Below are 23,673 nucleotides of genomic sequence, written 5' to 3'. Positions count from 1 at the left end.
AATAAAATATTCTTCATTTATAGCATTATAACTAATTAGGAGTTGCTAAATGGTTGAATAAACTACATTTCCACCCTTAATAAATACCTTTTCTTATGACAGGTCACTTTTGAATCAGAACGTGGGAAGGGTAAAACTGGAGAAATTGGAGTGGACAATGTTATACTAATTTCTGGTCCATGCCCAGAAGATGCCTGATAATGGACATTGAAGTATATCAGATTTAATCCTATTTTTCACACTTTATTAGTAGTGTATTTTTTGTATTCTTTTTTAATTAAAAAAACAGAAACAAAACCAAAACAAACCTATCAATTTGTGCCTTGAATCTAATGCAACAATGCAAACAAAAAAACTGATGTGCAAGATGCAGATTACACTTTTTTGTGAGTTCTTCTAATTTTAATACATGCATTGAGTGTAATACTACTGTATTTTATAATTCAAGGTCAGGGTTTCTGAAGTATTATTTGTCAAGCTTTTTTACAATTCTACAAGCTTTTTTTTCTTCAAAATCTTCTTGAGGCTATTCATTACTCTTCTGTTTCATTTCATCTACTCCATAAGAACATAAAGCAGTGTTTAAGAGAATGTTACTGCTTCTGGTGACATAATTAACTTCTTAGTGGGTATGTTGTTCTAAAAATCAGTATGCCTCACCCTGTGTGCAGTAAGGCAATCACACACAGAGCCAGGGTGTTTGTTTATTTAAATACTTGTGCAAAGATGAGTGCTAGGTAAATCCACAAAGTCAGGACAACAAGCAGAAATGATGACCAATATTTATATGTTGTTAATCTTGATATATTCTACTTGTCTAGTATATATTCAGTGTTTAATACTCCACTATTGCTGACTTGTGCTGAGCTGGCTTCTTTTCTTGGGCAGCCTGGTGGCCTTAAGTGTTTACTATTGTATTATTGCTGAGCCGTGCTGAGCTGGCTTTGTTTTCTTCTTATCTTGGATGTCCTGCAGTAGCACACCCTTCCTCCCAAATTTTGTTACCCCTCTGAGTCTGGATGAGTTTGTTTGAAAGGATCTCTCTTTCCCTGTGACACAGAAATGTTGCAGAAGTTGCTGCAGTAGTGACCAGTGGGTCCTACAGATCCTGCAGGCTGCTTACACCAGTTCCAAGTGATCTTTGAAGCATGTTGAGCCCCAAACTTTAAAAAAGTAATTCTATTGACAAATAATTTATATTAGGCTTGAGGTAAATATTCAATCTATTGAACAACTAGGAAGAAAGTGAAGACCTTCATTTCCGTTCTGAGCTAAGAAAGTTGTAAGTGGATTCATGTCTTTGAGATTTATTTTCATTACCAATAAAGTATGTATGTATAAATGTAAAATACCTTGATTGTCATCAATGTCTTTGAGTCACACAAATCAGTGAAAAGAAATGATCCCTTTATAGTTTATAAGCATTTAATGTTCACCATTAACAGATGATGTTACCAATTGGCATGGAAATACAAGAGCAAAAAGAATGGCCCATTATTAATGTTGAAGAAGCTTCACATTATGTACTGAACAAAAGGCTCCTGCTGGATTGCAGGCCTACTTTACCCCATTAGAGGTGAGAAAGAATGATTTTCATTGTCCAGGAGACAGTATGACCTAGTGGCCACATACTAAGTCTCCTCTTACACAACTGAAAAACATAATCTTTGTTTGAGTTCCTTCATGACCCTTTAAACATCAACAAAAAGGATGGGGATTATCCACTATCCCCAGGAGCAGGAAGGTGAGCAGAACTTTCTCCCACAGAGCAGGAGCTGCCACCCACTGCCATGCTTGTCCATACTCACAAGTGCATGTCAATGGACACATACACATTTGACGGACCAGAATCCAGGTTACATTTTTTCTGAAAAGAAGTCAAATGACAATGCTTTGAAAGATAAGAACATTATTTTTGTCTTGTCATCTCTGTGGAATGTACCTAATGGTCTGGATTCTAAGGGAACGGAGAAGCCCATGGAAAAGCCCTGGTTCAATACATGTGCATACATTTTCCTCTTGATTATTTCTGTGTATCCCCTTCCAGGCTGACTGCTCACTGTGTATTATTAGTGACCCTCTTATTTTAGTTTTTGTATGAAGAAGGGTACATCCAAAATGACTGAATAGAATTTTGTACTCTAACACTGAAGAATTTTGAAGAACTCAGCCTTTATGAACCTGAGTTTTTTAACAAACACACTACACCAGTTCAAATACCTTGAATTACACACATGAAGCAAGGTATGCTTGAGAGATTTCTTGTTGAAATACAGTATTTTTGTGCTGTGCACACAGCTGAGGAAAGGATAGGCAGAACTGAAATAGCTGGGAAGTTTACAATGGCTATGCAACCAGGAAATGCAGCTTTTTTTGTGAGAACTGGTTTGTGTTACAAAACAGATGCTCTGGGAAGTGTACATGGACTTCAGCTTTGACATGGGAATCTGTTTCCTCATGTCTTTGGAGTTGCTGTGGAAATTGCGGAAAAAGACTTGGGTAAAGCAAACTCCATTTATTTTAAGAGCAAAGACTGGTAACTTCAAAATGAGGGCAAAGTTCCTTCAATATCATATTGAATGCTGACTGTGATTATGTCAGGATGCCTGAATATCCTGGTCACACTGAGGCAGAAAAGTAAAACAAGTATTTTTCTGGATTCACTCCTCCTTGTCTGACTGAAGTTGAACTATTCTTACTGAAGATCAAAAAAATGAAGGTTCAATTTTACTGAAGTAAAATTCTGTGTCTAGCTTCGAACAGCAATAATTTATGTAGCACCTCTAAATACTAAGAAGCCTAAGAATCATTACAGTCTTGAGTGTTGCAGTGTTTGAAGTGCAAATGATGCATATATGTGGAGCAACTGAGTCCACCTAAAAAAGAGCATCTGGGCATTTCTTGCATGGGCAGTTACTGGGCATAGAAAGATAAACACTGCCTGTGGAAGGCATGATATCTAAAGGTATTTGCTCAATACACAAACAACAGAGAGTGAACACAATGAATATGGAGCTAATATTTATTTGTTGTTTGTTGAATCATAGCCCTGAATTATCACTGGGACCAATACTTTAGTGGTAGAATTCCATCCAAAAGTCAAGTCAAAAAGATTTTGTATTTCATGGAATAAGAATATTATTTGCATAGATCAGTACCAACTAACTACAATAACTGCCATAAGGCTTTCTGTAGTAAATGCAGAAGTGGTTTTCCATTTGTTTGCAAAGGATTATCATTCACAAGATAGTTTGCATCTTAGCATAATTCTAGCATAATAAGATCTGAATAGAAAAACTGAAACCTTTTTTTTGTTGTGGATAAATTCAAAGATAGCTTCTGCGGAAGCAACAAAATAAATCCATTCTGTTCAGACAGTCATATAAACCACATCAGTGCATCAGCAAATTAACTGGTACTGTTTGCAACATTCATCCTGAAGATGGAACTGCTAAGGGCAAAACCTACATATTTCTCCTTCAGATGAAAACAGTAAAAGGAGATATTATGCCTATAGTCATTAATGCCTCAAAATGTTCCTGACAGTTTTCCATTACTGTGAAATCCATTATCTGCTTGATTATTTTAGACAGCAAGGAAACTGCACTGGGAGTATTTGAGCAAGTTAAAGTTATGCTGTAATCAAGTGGCTTGAACTTTGATAATATCATTTGTAACTGTCAAGTCTGATAACACACTTTAGAGACTACCCTGCTTGCAAGTTAATGAAAAAAAAGAGCTTCTAGCTAATTGCCCAAATCTATACTGCATCCTTCAAAAGCTACTCAACAGATGTGATCACTTAATCTTGAATGTTGTAACAAAAGGTTTGAATCACTTTTCTTCATCTGCCAAAAGAACTAACAGAGGCATTTCATTTTGACCACGGTGAATACATGGAAATGCTGAGGCATGTTCCCAAAAGATGGTTATCTTTTAACCTGCAGTTGAAAGGAACTTAAAACATTTTCCAGCTATTAGATGTTATTTTATATATTAAAAAATTATTCCCAAATGCAATTTTTCAGGATCAAAAAGATCAAGATAATGAAGAGAGGTTTTCAATAACTGCGGCTCATATTTACTTCATAATTGGTATATTGTTAATGATAGATTCATACAACTGCCTGTATTGGAGGTATTGTAACTCATGACAATATATTAATGAAAAGGTAAATAGCAATAAAGTGTGAGTAATTAACTTGGTCACATGTAACATTAAAGCTCATTGCAGTGAAAGATTTTTAATAGAAAATAATTTCTAATTTGAATAATTACTAACCTCTCAAATACCTGACTTTAAAGGTTCAACAAAATTAGACATACAGTCTCTTGGACCCTCCCCTGATCTTCAGGAAGGATATATTATACAACTGTTGAGAAAACTGATTATTAATTTTTTATTTGGGAAATACTAAGCTGGGGAATATTCAGCCTTCTGTGATTCGGTGATTTTTTTTTAATAGCCTGATACTTTGAAAAGCTCTCAATTTCTCAATATTTCTGTATTGCCTTATAGCAATTTCTATTTCAGATATACTCCTGAGCAGAAACTTCTCTTTCAACAGATTTGAGAAATCATTTAAAAAGTGATCCTTTGAGGTCCTCAGATAAAAGCTAACTTCAATCACACATTTAGAGGGTTTGATTAATTCATCTAAAATGAAAGGGAAATACTTCAAACTTAAACATCATGTAAAATAATACAATATATGATAAACAATTAGTGTATTTAATTCTGATAGAAATAAGGTCTGAGTTAAAGGAAACAGCATGTCTCTAGACATGTTCTAAAACAGCATTTAATTCTTTTGTTTCATATGCTTCCTTTTACTTCCATAAAAAGATGGTGCTTCTCCAACACCTAGGATGGTTTGCAGGAGCACTAAATAGCTCCTCAGGTATGTTCTGACAGGGCCCAAGCTCCAGCTCTCTCTCAAATGATTCCCATGAAGAGCTTGGGAGTCAAAATGCTCCAAGAATCACTCCCTGGAGGCAGTTCACGTGCAGAAGTGCCACTTTTTTGTTGTGCAGAGGAGGTGACATGTTTATTTTTCTGCTGTTTGCTCTTTAGAAAGACAGTAGCAAAGTTAGCAGCTCGTTCAGCCACTTGAACTCTTTGTCCAGAGCAGATCACCCTGTTCCATTGCTTTCTGCTGCTGTACAGTGCTTAACTTTGATGCCCAAAATCTGTTTGCTGAACTGGACGCCTCTGGGGAGCACTCAGTAAATCTGACTGATGGTGGATAAAGCAATCAGCAAGAGTCTGGCTTTGATTTCATGTTGATAGCAGTTTAATGTTAAATCCCTGGGGTTTGATTCACTGCAGGTTATTACAGTTGTTGTAATCTCCATGCTTTGACTCACTGCAGTATTATATTTTCTTGCTATATTTGATATCTTAATTCATGGTATTTTTGTGTACTGCACAAGGATTTGCCTTCCCCCTTGAAAAAATGACTCAATTTACAATTATACAATACAATAAAAAACCAAAAGTCATAAACAGGATAAAATGGTACAAAGTAATGATAAAAACTTTTAGAAATAGATCCCATAAAATAATCAGAAACAATACATTTCAAAATCACACAGAAAAAAACTATCCTCCCCTCAAGCATTAATTTTATTCTAAACTAAGTAATGTTAACAGCTGATTTTAAAAATGCTAGAACAGATACTGTAGAAATACTCAAGAAAGGCACATGCTCACTTACAGTGAGTTAATCATTAGCATCACCTTCCTGCCCAGGATGTAAATATACGGGAGTCCTAATTTTCTTTGTCTTCTTTGAAATTGCCAGGATTTTAGAATAGTCACCCTTTGTAGAGGCAAGGGGGCACTTGTAGACTGGCTCAAGTATGTGCACTATTGAAAATGCATGTGAAGGTGTGAATAGCAAGATAATAATGTTTGCCTTTATGGTTCAAGAGAGTTAAATTGAAAGGTGGCTGCAAAGAATCTTGTGATACTGAGTGACTGTGCAAGCAAATGGGAAATGGAAATTAACTGTGGCTCACCACAAGTAATGGAATTAGAAAAAATAATCAATCTACTTTACATCAATATCATCAGTGCCTCCAAATTAGCTAATACCTCTAAGGAAAATTATCTGAGAGTGACTGCATTTTCTTCTGGAAACTCATTTGTACTGAAAAAGATCCAATATATTTTTCTCATATTTCCAGTACTGGTATTGCAGTCCACCAAGTTATGTGGTGGTGGAACACAGGATCACTTTGTAGTTGATCTACTTGCTGGTTCCTTCAGATGTAACTATTTCAAGAGCACTGGGTGTATATAAAGAACCCCAGGGCTGCCACAACAAATTCATTTTTGGTTCATCAACACCAGACTGGTTCACTGCCTATGCATAGCAGAAAAGGAGACACAGAGAGAGCTGCTTATCTCAATTTCCCTCAAATGAAGTATTCTTCAGTGCTTAACTAAGCAAGTTACTCAGGTGGCTTCATAACACTCCACTGACTCTGGCAGAATTTCTTCATAATCCTCCTGGCAATTCAATTTCAGGTCTTCCAGGGGGTATGATACTCCCACCATGTACTGGAACTCCCGCCAGGAGGAGCCAGGAAACACATGGGAAATGTCCCTCATCAATGTACCCAGTTAACTTTATGTGCATCATCCTCATAACCCTAAATTCAGCACATTCCAGTGTTACAGAAAATGCACAGGAATCTCAAACCATGGAAATCAACAGCATGAGGAGCATTACTGCTCAAACTCATCCACTGCTCAGCGCTGGAGGCTTTATCTCATCACACAGAAGCTGCATCAGTTCAACACCAGCCTAAGGAAATCCAGGGCCTCATCCACCTCCCTCTCAGAACTGGATCAGAGCCTGAAAATGTGAAAGTGACTCTTGAAATGAACAGCCACCCAAGAAGTCACTCTTTGTGTGAATCAACAAACTTCAAATGCTGTGATTGAAAGTGCTCCCATGAAATGAAATCTGAGTCCCAAAGTATGGCCCAATTCTTGGATTTTCAGAGTCTATAAATATGACATTTATATAGGATTCCCTTCTGCATATCATTAAGGATTGATGGAGATGACTGTTCAAAACACTTCGGTGTTTTTAATTTAATTATAATGTTTTGCTTCGTGGTTCATATTATGGTTTTTGGGTTGTTTTTTTTTCCTCATTTAGTACAAGGTAGGGAGCCTTTTTAAGAACAGAATTGCATTTCTAAATTTTGTTTTTTTTTTTTTCTGGGAACTCTAAAAACAGTACAAATCCAGACTTATTGACAGGGTAACTTTAAAAAAAGAAACCTTAAATTGAAGAAAGCTCTTCAGGAAGAATTAGTGGTGGACCACACAATGAATGTCATAGATCCTATTGAGACATTAAGATAGGACACAATTTTAAAAATAAAATAAAATATTTTTAAAAATTATGAAGATATTAAATCCATGCATTTGGTTTTGTTGGGGTTTTTTCTTTAAAAATAACAATTTTTTTTCGAAAAAGGAAAAAAAAATTACAGAGGCTTATTTGAAGCATATACTGTTCTCTACAGAAACCTTATGATGGACCAACATTTTTCCAAATAATTCTCTGGATACTCAATACTTTTCAGCTGGCAGAATATCTCCATCTGTTGAATAGAAGCCTATGCTTCTAGAAATGCAGATACTTATCACAGCCAATACTGAAGTTTCAAGGAAGTTATCACTGTTACAGTAGCACTGATATTATCCTGAAAAACCACACAAAGACATGGCATACACATATATCATTACACATGTATACATATATGTATGAATTTACTGAGTGTATAATTTTAATAATTGAGAAAGCATTATTGCATCTGTTCTATAAATGGGAAACTGGAATAATGATCTCTTATTCATTAGATCAAAGACAATTTAATGGAGATGCCCAAACAGTTCTTTGAGTGAGAAACCAGTCTCCAGGAGGGGCATCTTCAGTTTTGATCCCATCTCAAAGGAGGGCCAATCAGAAGGAAAAAGCCATGCTTGTTTTTGCCTTCCTGCCAAGGGAGCTCTGTGCCTCTGTAGTAGGCAAGGCACTTTCAGCTGAGGACATAAGGAATCCAACACGTACTCTTCTCATAATCACACAGGTACAGAAAGATTAAACAAAACTGGCATTTAAAGCCTTGGAGCCCCAAACTGAAATGAAGCTGCAAACTCCTGGATATTGCAATGAGAGCTGCTGCTGAATTCCTGATGTATGTGGGCTGCAGAAATACTTCAAAATATGTAACACAGGCCGCTGGAGGACATGCCACATTTGAACCTGGAAGGTTCTGATCCTGTTCTGCTATGTTACTGTGCCGTTTCTGGACAGTCATGCTTCAAATTCTTCATGTCTTGTTTCATAAAGTCTTTGGCATAGGTTTTGTCCCACACTTTTTTTTTTTGCTGTGTGAGACACAAAGACAAGGCAAAAAGGAAGCCTGATTTCAACTGTGGCATTCAGCTACTCATTGTATCACATGTTCAGTCCCTGATGAATTCATGAGTCTGGCACAAACACACTGTGTGTGAAGAACTGAACAGCATTAGCAATCAGTGTATAATGCAACCACTTCAGCACTAGCAAGGAAAGGTTTGAGATCACTCAGTGATGAGCACTGATAAACTGGTTCACTACAATAATTTTATAAATTGTTTATCTAGTTTTTTTACATCCTCTACAACAAAGCAAGGCTTTTTTTCTCTGTGTGGTTAGTAATGGTGATGTTCATTATGTCAAAATAAGGAAAAAGAGGTCTGCAGTACATGATATTCTTGCCAAAACATATTTGGCGCCTTCAGGTAGGTAAAATCAGATTACTGACAGCAGAGGGCAACACAGACCTCATTAGTGAATAGAGACAAAAATATGCATCAAAAAATCATACCAGCATTTTACTGTATCAGAGTATAAATCCCACCATCACCAATAGATTTGCTATAGAGCCAAAATTCTGAAAGTAGTAATCACTTAAAAAATAATTTTGAACACCTATGTGAAATACATGAAAGAGGAAATACATGTGAAAGAAGAAAGCACTACAACAAAGGCTTTACTTTGTTTATTTCCACAAATACCTTTACTTTGATTAAATTAAATTTACTTTTAGGCATTTCCTGCATAATCAGACATGTCCAACAGACTTCATCATATCAAAAAGCTATAACCTTGTGAAATTTTATATTTATTTTCTTTAACTCTGTGTATACCAATAGCTCCATTTAGTACCCAAAAGATTAGTTAGTTATACCAAAAGTAACACAGTACTATATTGAAAATAGGAAGTTTTACAACTTTTTTTGTTGTTGTTGTTGTTCTGTGTTAGCCTTAGGTCTGATACTCATTTACCTTGTGTGTCACCCTGCCTTTCCAAGCCATGTTTGCTCGAGAAGGACCATATCACGACTGAAGTTAAAGTTTAAAATCACATGAATGTCACTTATTTTTCATTCATCTTAGGGCTGAGAGGAGCATGGTGGGGCTCCCACAGCCACACAGAGAGGTACCAAAGTGTTAAAAACGCTAATCACGTGTTTCCAAAATTTTAAAAGTTTAATAGTAATAAAATGGTTATAAAAATAGTAATACAATTAGAGTAATAATAATTTGGACAAACTGCATTAGGACAATATGAGACAATAAAGACAAAGAGTTACGGACGTCCGGGTACTTTTTTCTGGGCAGCACGAGCCCGAAAAAGGACACCCGTTAACAAAGGATTAACCCTTAAAAACAATAGCCTGTTGCATATTCATACACTTCATACATGATGCATAAATTCCATTCAAATACAGGATTCTGTCTGGTCATCGTCAACTTCTTCCTCCAAATCCTAACAGCGCCTTCGAGATGGGAAGAAGTTGGTTTCTTCTGATTAGAGGGCCATAAATTCTTCTTCTCTGAAAGATTTAGGTGTCCTGTGGCTACTATCTCACTGCGAGTCCTTTCTTTTTTAAAAAAAGTATCCTACATAGCATCGTTTCTATTTTAACAATTTTTTTATAACTTAAAACTATATTTAATACAGTACTTAAGAAAACTAATACAGCATTACTTTCTAACACAACACATATAATATTCATTTTAATATTTGCGAAAAGCCAATCATAAAATACATGCGTTTTTCACAAAAGGAAGGCCATGCCCTGCACAGGGGCCACAAGGCAGTATCACAGTGTCTCCCACAGCCACATCATGAGCCAGATCCATGCCCAAAACAGCCGGCAGCCTCCGGGGAAACTGTGCCCTCATACCTGAGGCTGCATGGGAGTTCCTGCTCTCTCAGGAGTGTTTTCACCCTGCGGCAGCCCCAGGGACAGCACAGGTGCCCTCAGGGAATACGCATCCCACAGCAGAATCCCAGGATCAGTTTGCTTGGAAAAGACCTCCGAGATCAGCAAGTGCAAGCCCTGACCCAACACCACCACCCTGTCAGCCAGACCACGGCACTGAGTGCCCCATCCAGACTTTCCTCAACACCTCCAGGGACGGTGACTGCCACCTGCTCGGGCAGTCCATTCCAGCATCTAGTCACTCTTTCTGTGAAGAAATTCTTCCTAATGTCCAACTAAATCTCTCCTGGCACAGCTTGAGGTGATATCCTCTCATCCTGTCACTAGTTGTGTGGGGGAAGAGGCCGACCCACAGCTGGCTATAATCTCCTGTCAGGTGGTTGTAGACAGTGATAAGGTCACCCCTAAGCCTCCTTTTCTCTCGGCTAAGCAATCCCCGCTTCCTCGGCCGCTTCCCATCGGACACGTGCTCCCAACCCTTCTCCGGCCACGCTCCAGCACCTCAGTGCCCTCCCTGGAGTGAGGCGCCCAGAAGTGGGCACAGTAGTGGAGGCGGCCTCAGCGGTGCCGAGTACAGGGGAAGAATCACTTCCCTAGTCCTGCGGGCCGCACTGGTGCAATGGGGCGTGGTACTGGTATTCCTGCTACAACGGGACGTGGTTTCTCTTTCCCGACACAGCCCGCGCCCGCAGCGGAGCTGCCCGAGCCCGGTGTCCGCCGGTAGCGGCGGGAGCAGCGCGCAGCCGCGCGGAGATGGCGGCGCAGCAGGAAGCGGGCGGGCGGCGCCATGTCGGGCCCCGCTGCGGAGGTGAGGACGCCGGCCCGGCTGCCGCGGCACGGGGCGTGCGGGAGCAGCGCTGTGTGTTTCGCCGGGGGCAGCGGGAGTGCGGCTTCTCTGCCTCAGTAGCGCCCGGGGAGCCGCCGTTCTTGCCTTGGCGGTGAGGTCAGGGAAAAGTGGCAGGAGGCACGAACCGCCCAGGTGCTCCGCAGCCCTGGTTTGCCCTTCAGCGCGGTGCGGGCCCCGGCTGGCACTCGGGACTGAGGGGAACGGGAAACAGCGGGAACAGCGCCCCGAGAAGCGGGGCTTTAGTAGGTAGGGCTGTGCTTGCTTTTCCTCCTGCCCCGGCTGTGCGGGACAGCATTTCGCCCCTGAGCAGGACAGCAGTGGGTCAGAATTAAGCTAGACGGGTACGGGGATGTGTAGCAGGAACGGGTTTGAGGAGGCAGGGGAGGTTTAGGTTGGACATTAGGAAGAATTTCTTCACCGGGGTGATTAGATGGCATGGATTGCCCAGGGAGGTGGTGGAGTCACCGGCCCTGGAGGTGTCTGAGGACATGGCACTCAGTGTCGTGGTCTGGTTTACAGGTGATGTTCAGTCATAGGTTGGACTCGATGATCTCAGATCTTTTCCAACCTAATTAACTCAATGATTTTGTGAAGTTTTAATAAAGAATTTGGAGAAAACCCCTCGGAGTTAGCGTGCCCCTGGCATTCTGGATCACATTTAGAGCGTGTGCGGGCCCACCCGTTTCCTGGGAAGCCAACGCGGGCAGATTTGCAGGCTGATCTCCCCCAGATTTCGTGGGCTGCTGACCGAGATGGAGGCTCCAGTGGGGATTCTCAGCCGCTGGTGACATGAGCCTGACCCCCAGCCTCGGCCACACAAGCTGTCACCTGTGGCTGGCTTCAGCGCCAAGGGAATGTGAGCTGCTTTCAAATGCACACGGCTGGGCTGCTGCTCCCAGCTGCTGTAACCTCCCTTCTGATTTATAACGAAAGTGCCTGTAATTCCACCCACGGAAGAGGCTGACCTTGGATTGGAAGCTGCAGGATGGATATCTGTAATGGTGCCGTTATGGGAATTCTTTATGTATTTTTTTATATTGGTCTCCATGCAGCATTGATGTCTTGAAATAAGACATATGCTGGCATAAATATAGAAAGGAGTTAGAGTTCATGCTTTTAAATGTAGTATTATTTTAATAGTTAAATATATAAAAATCCATTTCATTTCAAGTGTATTTCACCCTTTGCTTGAATCAGTACATCATGGGTCTTTGATCAAGACTCTAAAGTATTAAGAAATTATGTACTTTCACTTTTAAGTGTTCATATTTTAGCATAAGGAGTTGTCAGCAGACACTGATAATATTTTACAAATACCATTTGTTTAAATCATCCTCTTTATCTAGTCAGGATGGATGGCCTTTTCAGGAGCATATGTACTCTCCTGCATACAAAGAATTTATTTTTAAAGGAAAAAAGTTGTATAATTTTTCAGTGGAAAACCTGTAAAACAACAGCAAAGTGATATTTAATCTAAGTATGGCCCCAGCAATGGAATGACAAATAGAAATAGTGTAGAGCCAAGACTTAACTAAAAAAATAATGTTAAAGCAATGAAAAGATGGTGTTCATCTGAGAAATGATGAAAAGCTTGCAGAAGTTCATAAAGCATGTTTTTATTACTTACATGTTCCATTTTTATATGAATTTGTCAGCACAATTTTCCATAAAAAGACATTGCAAACTAAACATTTACCTTTGCTTGTAGTGTGCTAGAATTTAATTCCTTGCTAGCTGTATATGATTAAGAATAATCTTTAAAGCTATTTTGTCAGGGAAATGTGTTCAAGAGAAAGCATCGCTTATTTCTCTCCAAAGTTATTAATATTTTCATTCTGAAGTATTAAGTTAACAAATGTGCTTTGTTCACAAATAAGTCTTAAGTACATTTTTACTTATTGATTTAGGCTTTTGTTTTCAAGACAGTCTGTTTTGTTGGACTTCTGTGCTCCAGTGCAGAGCTCAGTGAAAGAAGGAAGTGTGATCCACCTCGGGAGAGCTTTGTTTAGATTGAGGTCGTCCAGGTTTCAAATAGGTACATCTGCAAAAGGATATAAACAATATTTATGGAGACTAAAAACTAGATGGAAGAAAGTTTGATGAGATCTCTCACTTAAAAGCCAATGTTAAACCTGCAGCTCACATGTTCTTCTTTTCTGTAGGTTTAAAAAGTGCTAATTCTCCTTGGGTAAATGAACAAGAAATTTAAGACGAAGTTACGAAATAGTGGAGTAAAGCTGTAAGCCAAGAATGAACATGAAAGGTAATGTCTTTATAGGGAAACAGGGAAAGAATTTTCAGTCTTTGTAATTATAATAGAACATGTGAAAGTGAATTTTTTTTTCAAGTAGTGGGTGCTGGAGCCATGTTGTGCATAACACTGTAACCTTTCCCTTTTAAAAAAGGTGTAAACTCCCAATCATTTTGTCTGCAGTGGAAGGATGGGAAAACTAGAGGCATACAACTTCAAAAGAAATACAGAGCAGTTCCCATTTTGTTACTTCTAAGAGCATCATAGTGTATAAGCCAATCTCAATGTACTAGGAATTTTGAATTATGATATCCCAGTCTTTGGGAGACAATGTTGCAAATGCTTCTTGTGCACAGACATTGAGTAGAGGGAGCAGAGCAGCTGAGTGATGCAATCCCAGTGGTGTTGAAAGAGCAACAAAACATAAAATTAACTGAAACTGTTACCTGTATAAAGCAATACAGTTAAAGTATGTTGAAGAAACTGGCTTCTACTTGGAGATACCACAGCCTTCCTGAAATTTTTTGGCTAGTTTGCTGTCTGAAGTGATTGGAAATATGGATATGAACATTTGCATCCATCCAGATGAACAGTTAGGAGACTAAACTATATTGAATAAAAGTAGTTATTTAATAAATGATTACACAAGTTCACTTAGATCATATTTCTATTGCCAGGTATGTTTCTTGAGTGAGGGAGAATGTTTATAATACCCTCTTGCTGTGGGAAAATAATGAAACATTGTTCACATTGTCTGTCAGATGTAACAACAATTCTTTTTTCTTCTAAAATCTATTACTGTTGAAAAAAACTTGAATGTTAGGAAATGAAGCAGTAATTTCACAAAGGGCAAAAAACTCTTTTTCACACAGTGAAGTTTTGATTCAGTACTGAGGCAGGTGATGTTAAAGGATTGATATTAGCATTTTCTGCTTGGCTCAGCTTAAGTTTTGCTCTTCATGATAGAGATGTGTTGGGAAAATGCCAGATGTATTTCAAACAAGCTTGGATTTTTATGCAGATGATAAGCTGTACTCTTTAGATTGCAGGAGACTCTGTTAATATATAATCACTAAAGTTACTGTATGGTTTGTTGAAAACTGTGTGAAGCTGCCCAAAAGGCTGAATCTCATGATAACCTTACTGTAGCAGCATTAAGTCATGTCTCAGTCATCTGCTGAAGTTCCATTTGACACACTTATTTTCCTATCTATTGTCAGTTGAGGCCAAAATGGGAGTTCATGTTTAGAAAATGTGCCCTGTGTGTCAAAAGCCTGACTTTTGACCTGCTTGAAGCCCCAGCTAGTACCTCATACTGACAAGTAGTGGAAAGTGGCTGAGAGAAAAGGGATTCCTCTGCCAGCTTTGACAAGGCTTTGTCATGAAAATTTGAAAAACCAGGGAGCTCCATGGAACATTTCTGTGACCTTGTGCCCAAACTAGGAAATGGATTTTAGAATAAAGTTAGTTAATATTGAAAAATAATCTGGTTGTACTTTAGAGAAACCCTACAAGTGTTTCTTTATGTGAAATGGTGCAAATTTTAAAGCAAGTAGACAGCCACCTTACTTATTCATAATTGCCAATAAAACTGTTGATGACAAATCTCTCTGAACTATATATACATTTTATTATTGCCCCCCGAATCATAATGTATTAGAATGTATTGTGAGTCTGTATATCTGTCCAGTTGTGGAAGAGGTTAGCTAATATCTCCATTTGACACTTGTAACTTGTTAAAAATTATTTTGTAATTTTTTTTAACTCTATAAAATTATTTTATTAACAAGGTCAACAATATCAGTAAAAATAAAGATTTCCTATCAGTGGAATAATGCATTACTTGTAACATTTTTCAGTGTTTCAAGTAGTTAGCTACTTCATTCAGTAGAAAAATTCACATGGTTAAGGAACACAGGATATAGGAAAAGCTAAAATATCTCCCAGTGTGAATCAGTTTAACTGTAAACGAAATTATTAAAAGGAGCCCTTAGCAAGGTAATGTCTGCTGGGATGTGCATCCTCTCTAACATCAGCAGAGCATCCTAGAATTCAAAACAGCTGTAGCTGTTCAATTTGTAAAGTATTTTCTCGTTTTGTTTTTGCCATGGAACAAGTCAGGTTTTAATTTATCTGGTGTAGCTGTAATATATTGAACTTTTTCATGAGCTCTGTCTTATATACTGGTGTCAAATGAAGCCTGTGGCTAAGCAGTCTGGTAAGGACAACAGCTTTTCCTATCTCATTAAATCCATGCATGTTTGATCTTATTAGAAAAAAATGTGCTGACAGCTCTGCATTGGGATTGATCCCTGAGGCTTGAGAATTTCATTATGTGCTCTATTGATTGTTTAATTTTATTTTTTTAAGAATATAAGAATTCAATTTTAATTAAACATTGAGGGGTCTAGAAGAAGCAACTCCAAATAAGGATTAAAAATTTGCCTTGTAAAAGAGGATACTCTGTGCATCTTCACATCTCTCCTCTTCAAACCTACTAATATGGGAGGAAAGCTGTGGGAGAATGATTTCACTGGGAGAAACACAGGGTGGAGACAGTATAGCTCCAGATTAGTTAAGAGTGCTGTAGTTCAAGCACTCTGATGTAAAAGATGCAGAACAAAACTACTTCTCCATATTAGTACAGTGTACTCCAGTGCTTCTGGGTCTGTGAGTGAGAGGTGACTCCTGGTCCATGAGGTGTCAGTGGTCATGGACAACTGGAAGTTATACTGCTGTATTGCCTCAGTTCTCACTGTATTCACTTAGCTTTATTCATGTGGCTATTCTTTGAAGATGAACTGCTGTGTAGTTCTGAATGTTTTAGGTGTGGGAGGCCGTCCTGTGGAGAAGCAGGAAGAGCTCTGATTTTTGCTGATATGAAATAAAAGCTCCAGTAAATGGTTTCTTGGTGACATTGTTGATATCTGCTCTCCCACTAGATAGGATGAAGAAATGTTTTTAGGGTTGAAGGCTGGCTGGGAGAATTCTGATTTCTGCTTAGGCTCTTGAATTTAAAATAGTATTTGGTAATTTTCATTGTTTATCTGGGATTTAGGTTCCCCAAAGTAAGCTGTTGTTTCTAGGACTATGCTATGCACCATCTCTGCTATAGCATTAACATTTTTAACACAATGTTTGCAGAACATTTATTCCCCTGTGTCATGGTTTAACCCCAGCCAGCAGCCAAGCCCCATGGAGCCTCTCACTCACAGCCCCAGCAGTGGGACTGGGGAGGGAATCAGAAAGGTAAAAAACAGATAACTCCTGGCTTGAGATAAACACAGTTTAATAGGAAAAGTAAAAGCTGTGCACATAAGCAAAGCAAAACCAGGAATTCATTCACTACTTCCCATAGGCAGGCAGGTGTTCAGACATCTCCAGAAGAGCCTACCATGTGTCACAGAGACTTGGGAAGACAAACTCCATCACTCCAAATGTCCCCCAGTTCCTTCTTCTTCCCCCACCTTATATACTAAGCATGATGTCAGATGGTCTGGAATATCCTTTGGTCAGTTGGGGTCACCTGTCTCAGCTGTGTCTCTCCTCCCAGTCTTCCATGCACCCTCAACTTCCTTGCCAGCATGGCGGTAGGAAAGGCAGGTCTCTGTGTAAGCCCTGCTCAGCAATAATAAAAACAGCTCCATATTATCAGCCTGTGCTCAGCACAAATCCAGAACACGGCCCCATACGAGCCACTGTAAAGGAAATTAACTCTACCCCAACTGAAAGCAGGACACACTGTTAGGAGTACTTGACTTCTGATCCTTGTCTGGGCTGTGGTCTGGATTTTTTTTCCAATTACATAGAATTTCTTGGAGAAAAGCTCACCTACAATGGACGTTGGGATGAGAGAGAAAAGGACAGGTGTTCACCCTTCGAAGACATTCATACACACTTGCTTGCATGCATTCTGAGTTTGTCTTGGTTTTTCAGGGTTAAGACAAAATGGGCTATGGCTTTGTACAAGATAAAGTGTAAAGCAAAGACAAAACATTTGTTCTAAATGCTTTTGGAGAGGGCAGTGTTTTTCCCAGGGACTAAATTTGCACTTAACAGCATGTGTCTCGGGCTGGGTTGTTTTTTTGTTTGTTTGTTTGTTGGTTTTCTCTTACTTAGTCATTTTACTGTTTAAAAATGTTCTGATTCAACTTGGTATTATTACAGGATGGCCATATTTTAAACCTGAGGTAGCCTGATGTTTGGTTTTTTTTTTTTGGCTTACAAGGTTTTTATTGATTGTCATCATTTATTCTTGTACACACAAGTGACTCATTATACCGTGCAGCCAGAGTGAGAGTTTGTAATGATTTGGCAAGAAAGTGCCTCATCAGCACAGCATTACTGAATCTCATTGTAAATATGAGCCTTGTAACCTTCAGTGTAGCTTGGAATTCAAACTGATGTTCTCATGCATATTTGGAAAGTCATGACGGTTAGGTGAAGTCCCTGGTGACTGAAAAAAGGGAAACATCACTTCCATTTTTAAAAATGAAAGTAAGAAAGATCCAGGGGACTACAGACCGGTGAGGCTCACCTCTGTGCCTAGGAAGAGCCTCCTAGAAGATGTGCTAAGGCACATAAGAGACAGAAGGGTAATTCAAGGCAGCCAGCATGGCTTTACTATTGGTGAGTCATGCATGACCAATCTGGTGGCATTCTATGATAGAGTGACAGCAAGGGTTGACAAGGGAGGACTGACCAATGTCATCTATGTAGACTTCTGTAAGGGCCTTTATTATAGTCTCTCATGACATCCTTGTCCCCAGATTGGAGAGACATGGGTTTTATGGATGGACTCATTCATATTCAGTGGATGTGGAGTTGCTGGATGGATGCAGCCAGGGAGTTGTGGTCAGTGGCTCTGTGTCCAGGTAGAGGCTGGAGGTGAGTGGTGTCCCTCAGGACTCTTATGGGACTGGCACCCTTTAATATTTTCATCAGTGGCATGGGCAGTGGGATTGGTGTACCCTCAGCAAGTTTGCAGGTGACACCACAGCAGGACAGGATGCCATGCAGGGGGCCCTGGACAAACTTGAGGAGTTGGGCCCATGAGCATCTCGTGAAGTTCAAGAAGCTCGAGTGCAAGGTGCTGCACCTGAGTCAGGGCAATCCCAGACATGAGCACAGACTGGGAGAAGAAGTCACTGAGAGCAGCCCTACAGAGAAGGACTTGGGGGTTCCTGTGGATGAGGAGATGGACATGAACACCAACAGTGTGTGCTTGCAGCCCAGAAGGCCCATGGATCACAGAGATGCTCAGAGAGCTGAAGCACCTCTCCCATGAAGAAAGGCTGAGAGAGCTGGACTTGGTCAGCCTGGAGAAGAGGAGGCTTTGGGGAGGCCTTACTGTGGCCTTCCAGTACCTTAGGGTGTTTATAAAAAGGAGGGAGAGATATTTTTTAAATGGATAGGTAGTGCCAGACCAAATATGAGTGGATTTAGATTGAAAGAGGGCAGATTTATATTAGATATTAGGAAGAAATTCTTTATGCAGAGGGTGGTGAAGCACTAGAACAGATTGCCCAGAGAAGTTGTGGCTGCCACATCTTTGGGAGTATTCAGGGCCAGGTTAGATGGGTCTCTGAGCAGCCAAGTCTAGTAAATGGCATCCCTGCCCATTGCAGGGGAGTTGGAGCTAGGTGTTCTTTAAGGTCCCTTCCAGCCCTAACCATTCTGTGATTCTGTCACTGCTAAAACCGAAACGCCCTGCGCAGTCGTGGGAGGGTTGAGGATGTTTGTTTTCCACTGCACAAAATTGTTACACTATCATTTGTTTGTTATTTTTCTTACAGCTCCACCTTAACAAAGATGCATAATTCATTTTGTAACTTAGGAAAAAACCTAGTCTTTCTCAGATTTCTTGTCTCTTAGAATTAGGAACACAGTTGAACTGTGGAACAGTGCTGACTGAGTTCGATTCAGTTAATTTCATAAATATTTGCTCAGCAGTATTTGTCAAATTGCATTAAATCAGATAGAAAAGCGGTCAAATTCCAAATTAAAAAAAAAAATCAAAGCACAGTGTACAGACAATAACTGGATAAGGGATATACTCTTTTCCTCCTGTCTGTATCCCAGCATCTATGGACTCCGCCAAAATTAGGCAAATATGTACCTTAAAAATGTGAAGTCTCCTAAAGTTCATAGCATAATTATTTTATCTTTTTTCTTCACAGGCTGGAGTCTTTAATGCACATTTGAAAAGATTCCATGAGTTTGCTATGCCACAGCTCCCTCAAGTGGTAGAATAATTTTCCATTTGGAATTGCAACTTGATTTCTGTGACACACTTGCATTCTCTTCAAAAGGTTTTGGGGCTTCTTCCAACTTCCTGTTCTATCTGATTTATAATAGAAACATGACAGTTCAAAGAACAGGAGTCTGAGCAGGGAAGAACTCAGGCTTGCTATACTTGGGTTCCCAGTGAGCTTTGGCTAGAAAATACACTGCAGTATTACCATGGCATCAGTAATTTCAAGTTTCTTCCTCTTGGTACTCTGGAGACAGAGAACTGTTCTTGCCTTATCTTGGCTCTCCTACATGACAAAGCTCTTCTTTCTGTTCACAGCCTCTGTGTTCCTGTAGCAGAACAGATGAGTGGATGCACTGACATTCTTTTTGGTATGATGATGCAGAGGGCTCAACTTAAGTACGTGAAAATTGCATCCTGTTTCTCTGAGTTTGAAACTTCTTGAGTAATAAATTGGTTTCTGTGATCGCCATTATTGAGGTTTTGAAGGACTTCAAAACATAAGACAAGTGTTTAAATACAGCTTAAGGGAATGCTCAGAACATTTACTATGGAGGATGGGTTGGTTCTGTTCCTATAGAAAAAAATGAAGTCTTATCCTGTATTCTGTGGAGCTCTGAGGTCCTACCTAAAGTTTGAACTTGTTTCGGTCATGTAAAAAACAAGTTAGCTGGTGGTGGTCATAGAAACAACAGTGTATAAATTACCCAGCTGTATCTCTTGGCCCTTCCCTACCCCTGTTCTCAGTTTTCATCATGGAAACAATGATGCTGCAAGTAACCAACTTATGACTTCTTCCCATAGGAATGTGTGTAGCTAGCCTTATCTCTGTCAGGCAGAGGAGTTTTTCTGGAGTAGAATCAGGATGGATGCAATTTCAGACAAAACACGGATTTTGTGCATAAACTTAGAAGACTAACTGTGGAAAAGAAGAACACAACACTTAGAACACACATTCATTTCTGCATTCTACATTTAATTCTCCTTTTCAGTAAGAAGAAGAATACTGTTAGGAATATAAAATTATTTTTTGCATGCAAATTTGCAATAACAATGCACTGAACATTTTTTGATCAAAGGGCTTAATGAAAAGGAATCAAAAGGAAATACTATTGAAACCATGAGATTCTGCATTTTGAAGACCCCCTTTGATTTTCCTTTATGTGTGAGAATATATGGGAGCATGCTTTAATAATGCTACAGCTGCAAGAAAATATAGAGGGATCTGTCTTTAACCTTTGAGAATTTTCAAAATTTGTAGGTGTTTTGAAACACTGCAGGTGTCATTGTTTTTGAGCTGCCCCATCTTGATAATCCATCTATAATACAATGCCAGTGCTAGTATTAGCTAGCACTGTGAGGAGAGGCCAGCAGTGAGACCTCAGGTAAGTCACAACACTGACTTGCTTCTCTGATAGTTGTAAGGAGAAACTTCTGAAAGAGTTGATCTCTTGTATAGCAAGTGAAAAGTTGAGGGTCATGTAGGAACCAGAATGGTGTTTTTAAGAAAATGGTAGGAAACCTAGTGATATATACAAATAAAATAGTGTAAAATAGCAAAAAATGAAGAGAAGACCTTGTGTGAATATACAGAAGATGAATTAATATTGTAACTGCAGGAAAGGTGATGATCTTTTTGTTTGTTTCCAGGTTTAAAAATGTCTGATCTGAAAGATATTGTACACAGAGCCCATTGTATTGAAACACTGCTTTCTGAGAACAATTTGCAAGATGTTGAGGATCATCTTAAAGAACTTGCAGATGTTGATATGACTGTAGAATATCTTCAGGGGACAGAAGTTACCAAGGCTGTATATAGAGTACTCAAGAGCTGCCCTTCAGGAGAGTTGAAAAAGAAAGCAAAGCAGCTATTGTCAAGGTGGAAAACACTTTACAAGAATAACTGTGCTCAGTCAATGCAAGTTAAAAAGTCAGTTTCTGTGGATGTGAAAGAAGAAATTGAGCATCTCAGTATAGTTCCTAGAGAGCAGTTGTCTGAAGGACCATGTCAGCAGGAGGCATTAGACGGTACTAGTTCCAACACTTTGGTCCCATCACAAACTGTTAAAAATGTGGTACATAACAATGTAGAAGGCAGTATTAATCAGCATTCTTCTTTTGAGGAACAGCACACTGTTCATGAAGATTCTAAATCTGTTGTTAGCAAAGCCAGTCTGCAGCAGGATCTGATGAGAGCTCTGAGGTGTAAATGTGTGGATCTTCTTTACAAAGCTTTGATTGATTCTGCCAAAGATGAAGAAGAAACTGTTAAATGGCTAGAGTTAGCTAAAGAAATTGAAGAACATATTTTTGCTCTTCATGCTAAAAATGACAAAAAGTATAAAAATTGCATCAGAAGTAAAATCTCTAACCTTAAGAACCCTAAAAGCTGCCACTTAAAACATAACCTTTTTTCAGGAACTTTGAGCCCAAAGGCTTTTGCTGAGATGACAGTGATGGAAATGGCCAGTGATGAACTGAAACAGCTCAGGGCTCTGTACACAAAATCATCTGTTCAGGAGCATCAGCTTCCACAGGTGATTAATGGCACACAGACAAACAAAATAAAGTGCAGACGCTGTGAAAAATTTGATTGCACTGTCACTGTGATTGCCAGAGGAGCTCTCTTTCTTCCAGCTTGGGTGCGAAACACAAATCCAGATGAACAAACGTTGACGTACGTTATTTGTAATGGATGTGGAGAACAGTGGTACCACAGCAGATGGATTTGTTTGTAATGCTGTCCCTCTGTAATAAAGGGCTTGGAAACGTGTATAACAACTTACCTCTGTTGAAACTCTGTAATTTTAGATTCTGTGCTGATACTGTGTGGGTGCTGCCTCTAAAAACTGCAAAATCAGTTTTAAAGACCTGCTAATGTATTTTTAAAGATGGCTTGAATGGATCTTACATGTTTTTAAGTAATGTAAATATGAAAAGAAATAAAGGGTAAAAGGAGAAAAATGGTTACATTGTATCTGAGTGGAATGTTTGCTAGTAAATCCATTAAAATTATTCTAAGTGCTGAGTTTTTTCCTGAAGGGACAGGATACTTGGAAATTTTTTCTAACTTGAGGAGGAGTTCTTTCACAGAACATAAGTTTCATTTACAATAAACAAACTGTTTCTAAAACTGCAGTTTACATGGTTATGTGCATTGCAGAATGTTCAGCATGGATTCACTCCTTAATTAAATAACTTTTTGCAAGCAAGTGTTAGATTATTTAGTTGATTTAAGAGGTGATTTCTAGCAGGGAAAAAAGAAACTAAAAGTAGAGCATTAAAGGGGGTAGAAAGCAGCTAGCAAATGAAAGCAAGAATGAGATTCTGCTTTAGTGGTTTTAGCTATTAGAAGGAAAACAGGACTTGTGACAGTCTATCAGTATGCAGGCTGGATTTACAATGTAAGATGGTGTGTCCTGCTACTGCAAAGAAATTAATGCAGGATCAGACAATTATTTCAGAAAATAATGTAAATATATTGTTGGATGTATGTTTATTTAATAAATAAAATTAATAGGAGTGGATATCCTCTCTGGGACCAGGACAGCTGTCCTGAACTGAGAAAATTAATTTCTATATGGCACACATTACCCACAACCAACAAATAGAAGGAAATCCAATAGCAGAAGTTTTTATACATATTTTTGTTCCAGAATCAACAGGATTCTCACTCATCGTTCACTAGAAGTATTTATTTTAAAAAAAATCTCACTAAAGTAAGTGACCTGTATCTTTCACAAATACACAACAGGCATTTAGCAGTTCAAGGTTAAAATGTATCAGCAGAGCAGAGAAACCTGCTGAGTATTTGCTGGAGGAATTGAGGACAGTTCTGCGCCCGTCTGACTGTGACACAGCTGAGGCTGGCCAGCTCCTCTGGGCTGAGCTGCATGACCTCTCAGAGAGAAAGGAGTTGGAGGCAGGAGATGAGAAATTAGGTATTGGTGAACTAAATGCCAGCCAGGACTGAAAGGCAGGCCTTTATTTGTGCATGGGGAAATTTATGTGTAACCTGACGT

The 23,673-nt window shown here is 39.2% G+C and overlaps 2 protein-coding genes across 9 annotated transcripts in view; both read left to right on the top strand.

Annotated features, from left to right (window-relative positions):
• EGFL6 (EGF like domain multiple 6) overlaps positions 1-1,334 on the top strand; it is a 31,691-nt gene extending 30,357 nt beyond the window's left edge. The window contains exon 11 of the mRNA XM_077174693.1: positions 103-1,334. Coding sequence (XP_077030808.1) covers positions 103-198 — 96 coding nt within the window. The 3' untranslated portion in view covers positions 199-1,334. The remainder of the gene's footprint in view (positions 1-102) is intronic.
• Positions 1,335-10,792: 9,458 nt separating this feature from the next.
• Positions 10,793-22,666, top strand: TCEANC (transcription elongation factor A N-terminal and central domain containing). Of its 8 annotated transcripts, XM_077173041.1 has the most exons (4): positions 13,310-13,410; positions 18,168-18,285; positions 19,970-20,050; positions 21,302-22,666. In XM_077173041.1, the coding sequence occupies exon 4, from the start codon at positions 21,310-21,312 to the stop codon at positions 22,387-22,389; it is 1,080 nt and encodes a 359-aa protein (XP_077029156.1). In that variant the 5' UTR covers positions 13,310-13,410; positions 18,168-18,285; positions 19,970-20,050; positions 21,302-21,309; the 3' UTR covers positions 22,390-22,666. The 8 variants fall into 8 exon arrangements, with proteins under 8 accessions (XP_077029155.1, XP_054484107.2, XP_054484108.2 ...); XM_054628132.2 differs by lacking the exons at positions 18,168-18,285; positions 19,970-20,050 and adding an exon at positions 10,794-11,108; XM_054628133.2 differs by lacking the exons at positions 18,168-18,285; positions 19,970-20,050 and adding an exon at positions 11,115-11,393.
• The last annotated feature ends 1,007 nt before the right edge of the window (positions 22,667-23,673 follow it).

This window comes from Agelaius phoeniceus, chromosome 2, assembly GCF_051311805.1.
Source record: "Agelaius phoeniceus isolate bAgePho1 chromosome 2, bAgePho1.hap1, whole genome shotgun sequence".
NCBI lineage: Eukaryota > Metazoa > Chordata > Aves > Passeriformes > Icteridae > Agelaius > Agelaius phoeniceus.
The sequence above is the reverse complement of the archived record's forward strand: the minus strand, read 5'-3'. Positions and strand labels throughout refer to the sequence as shown.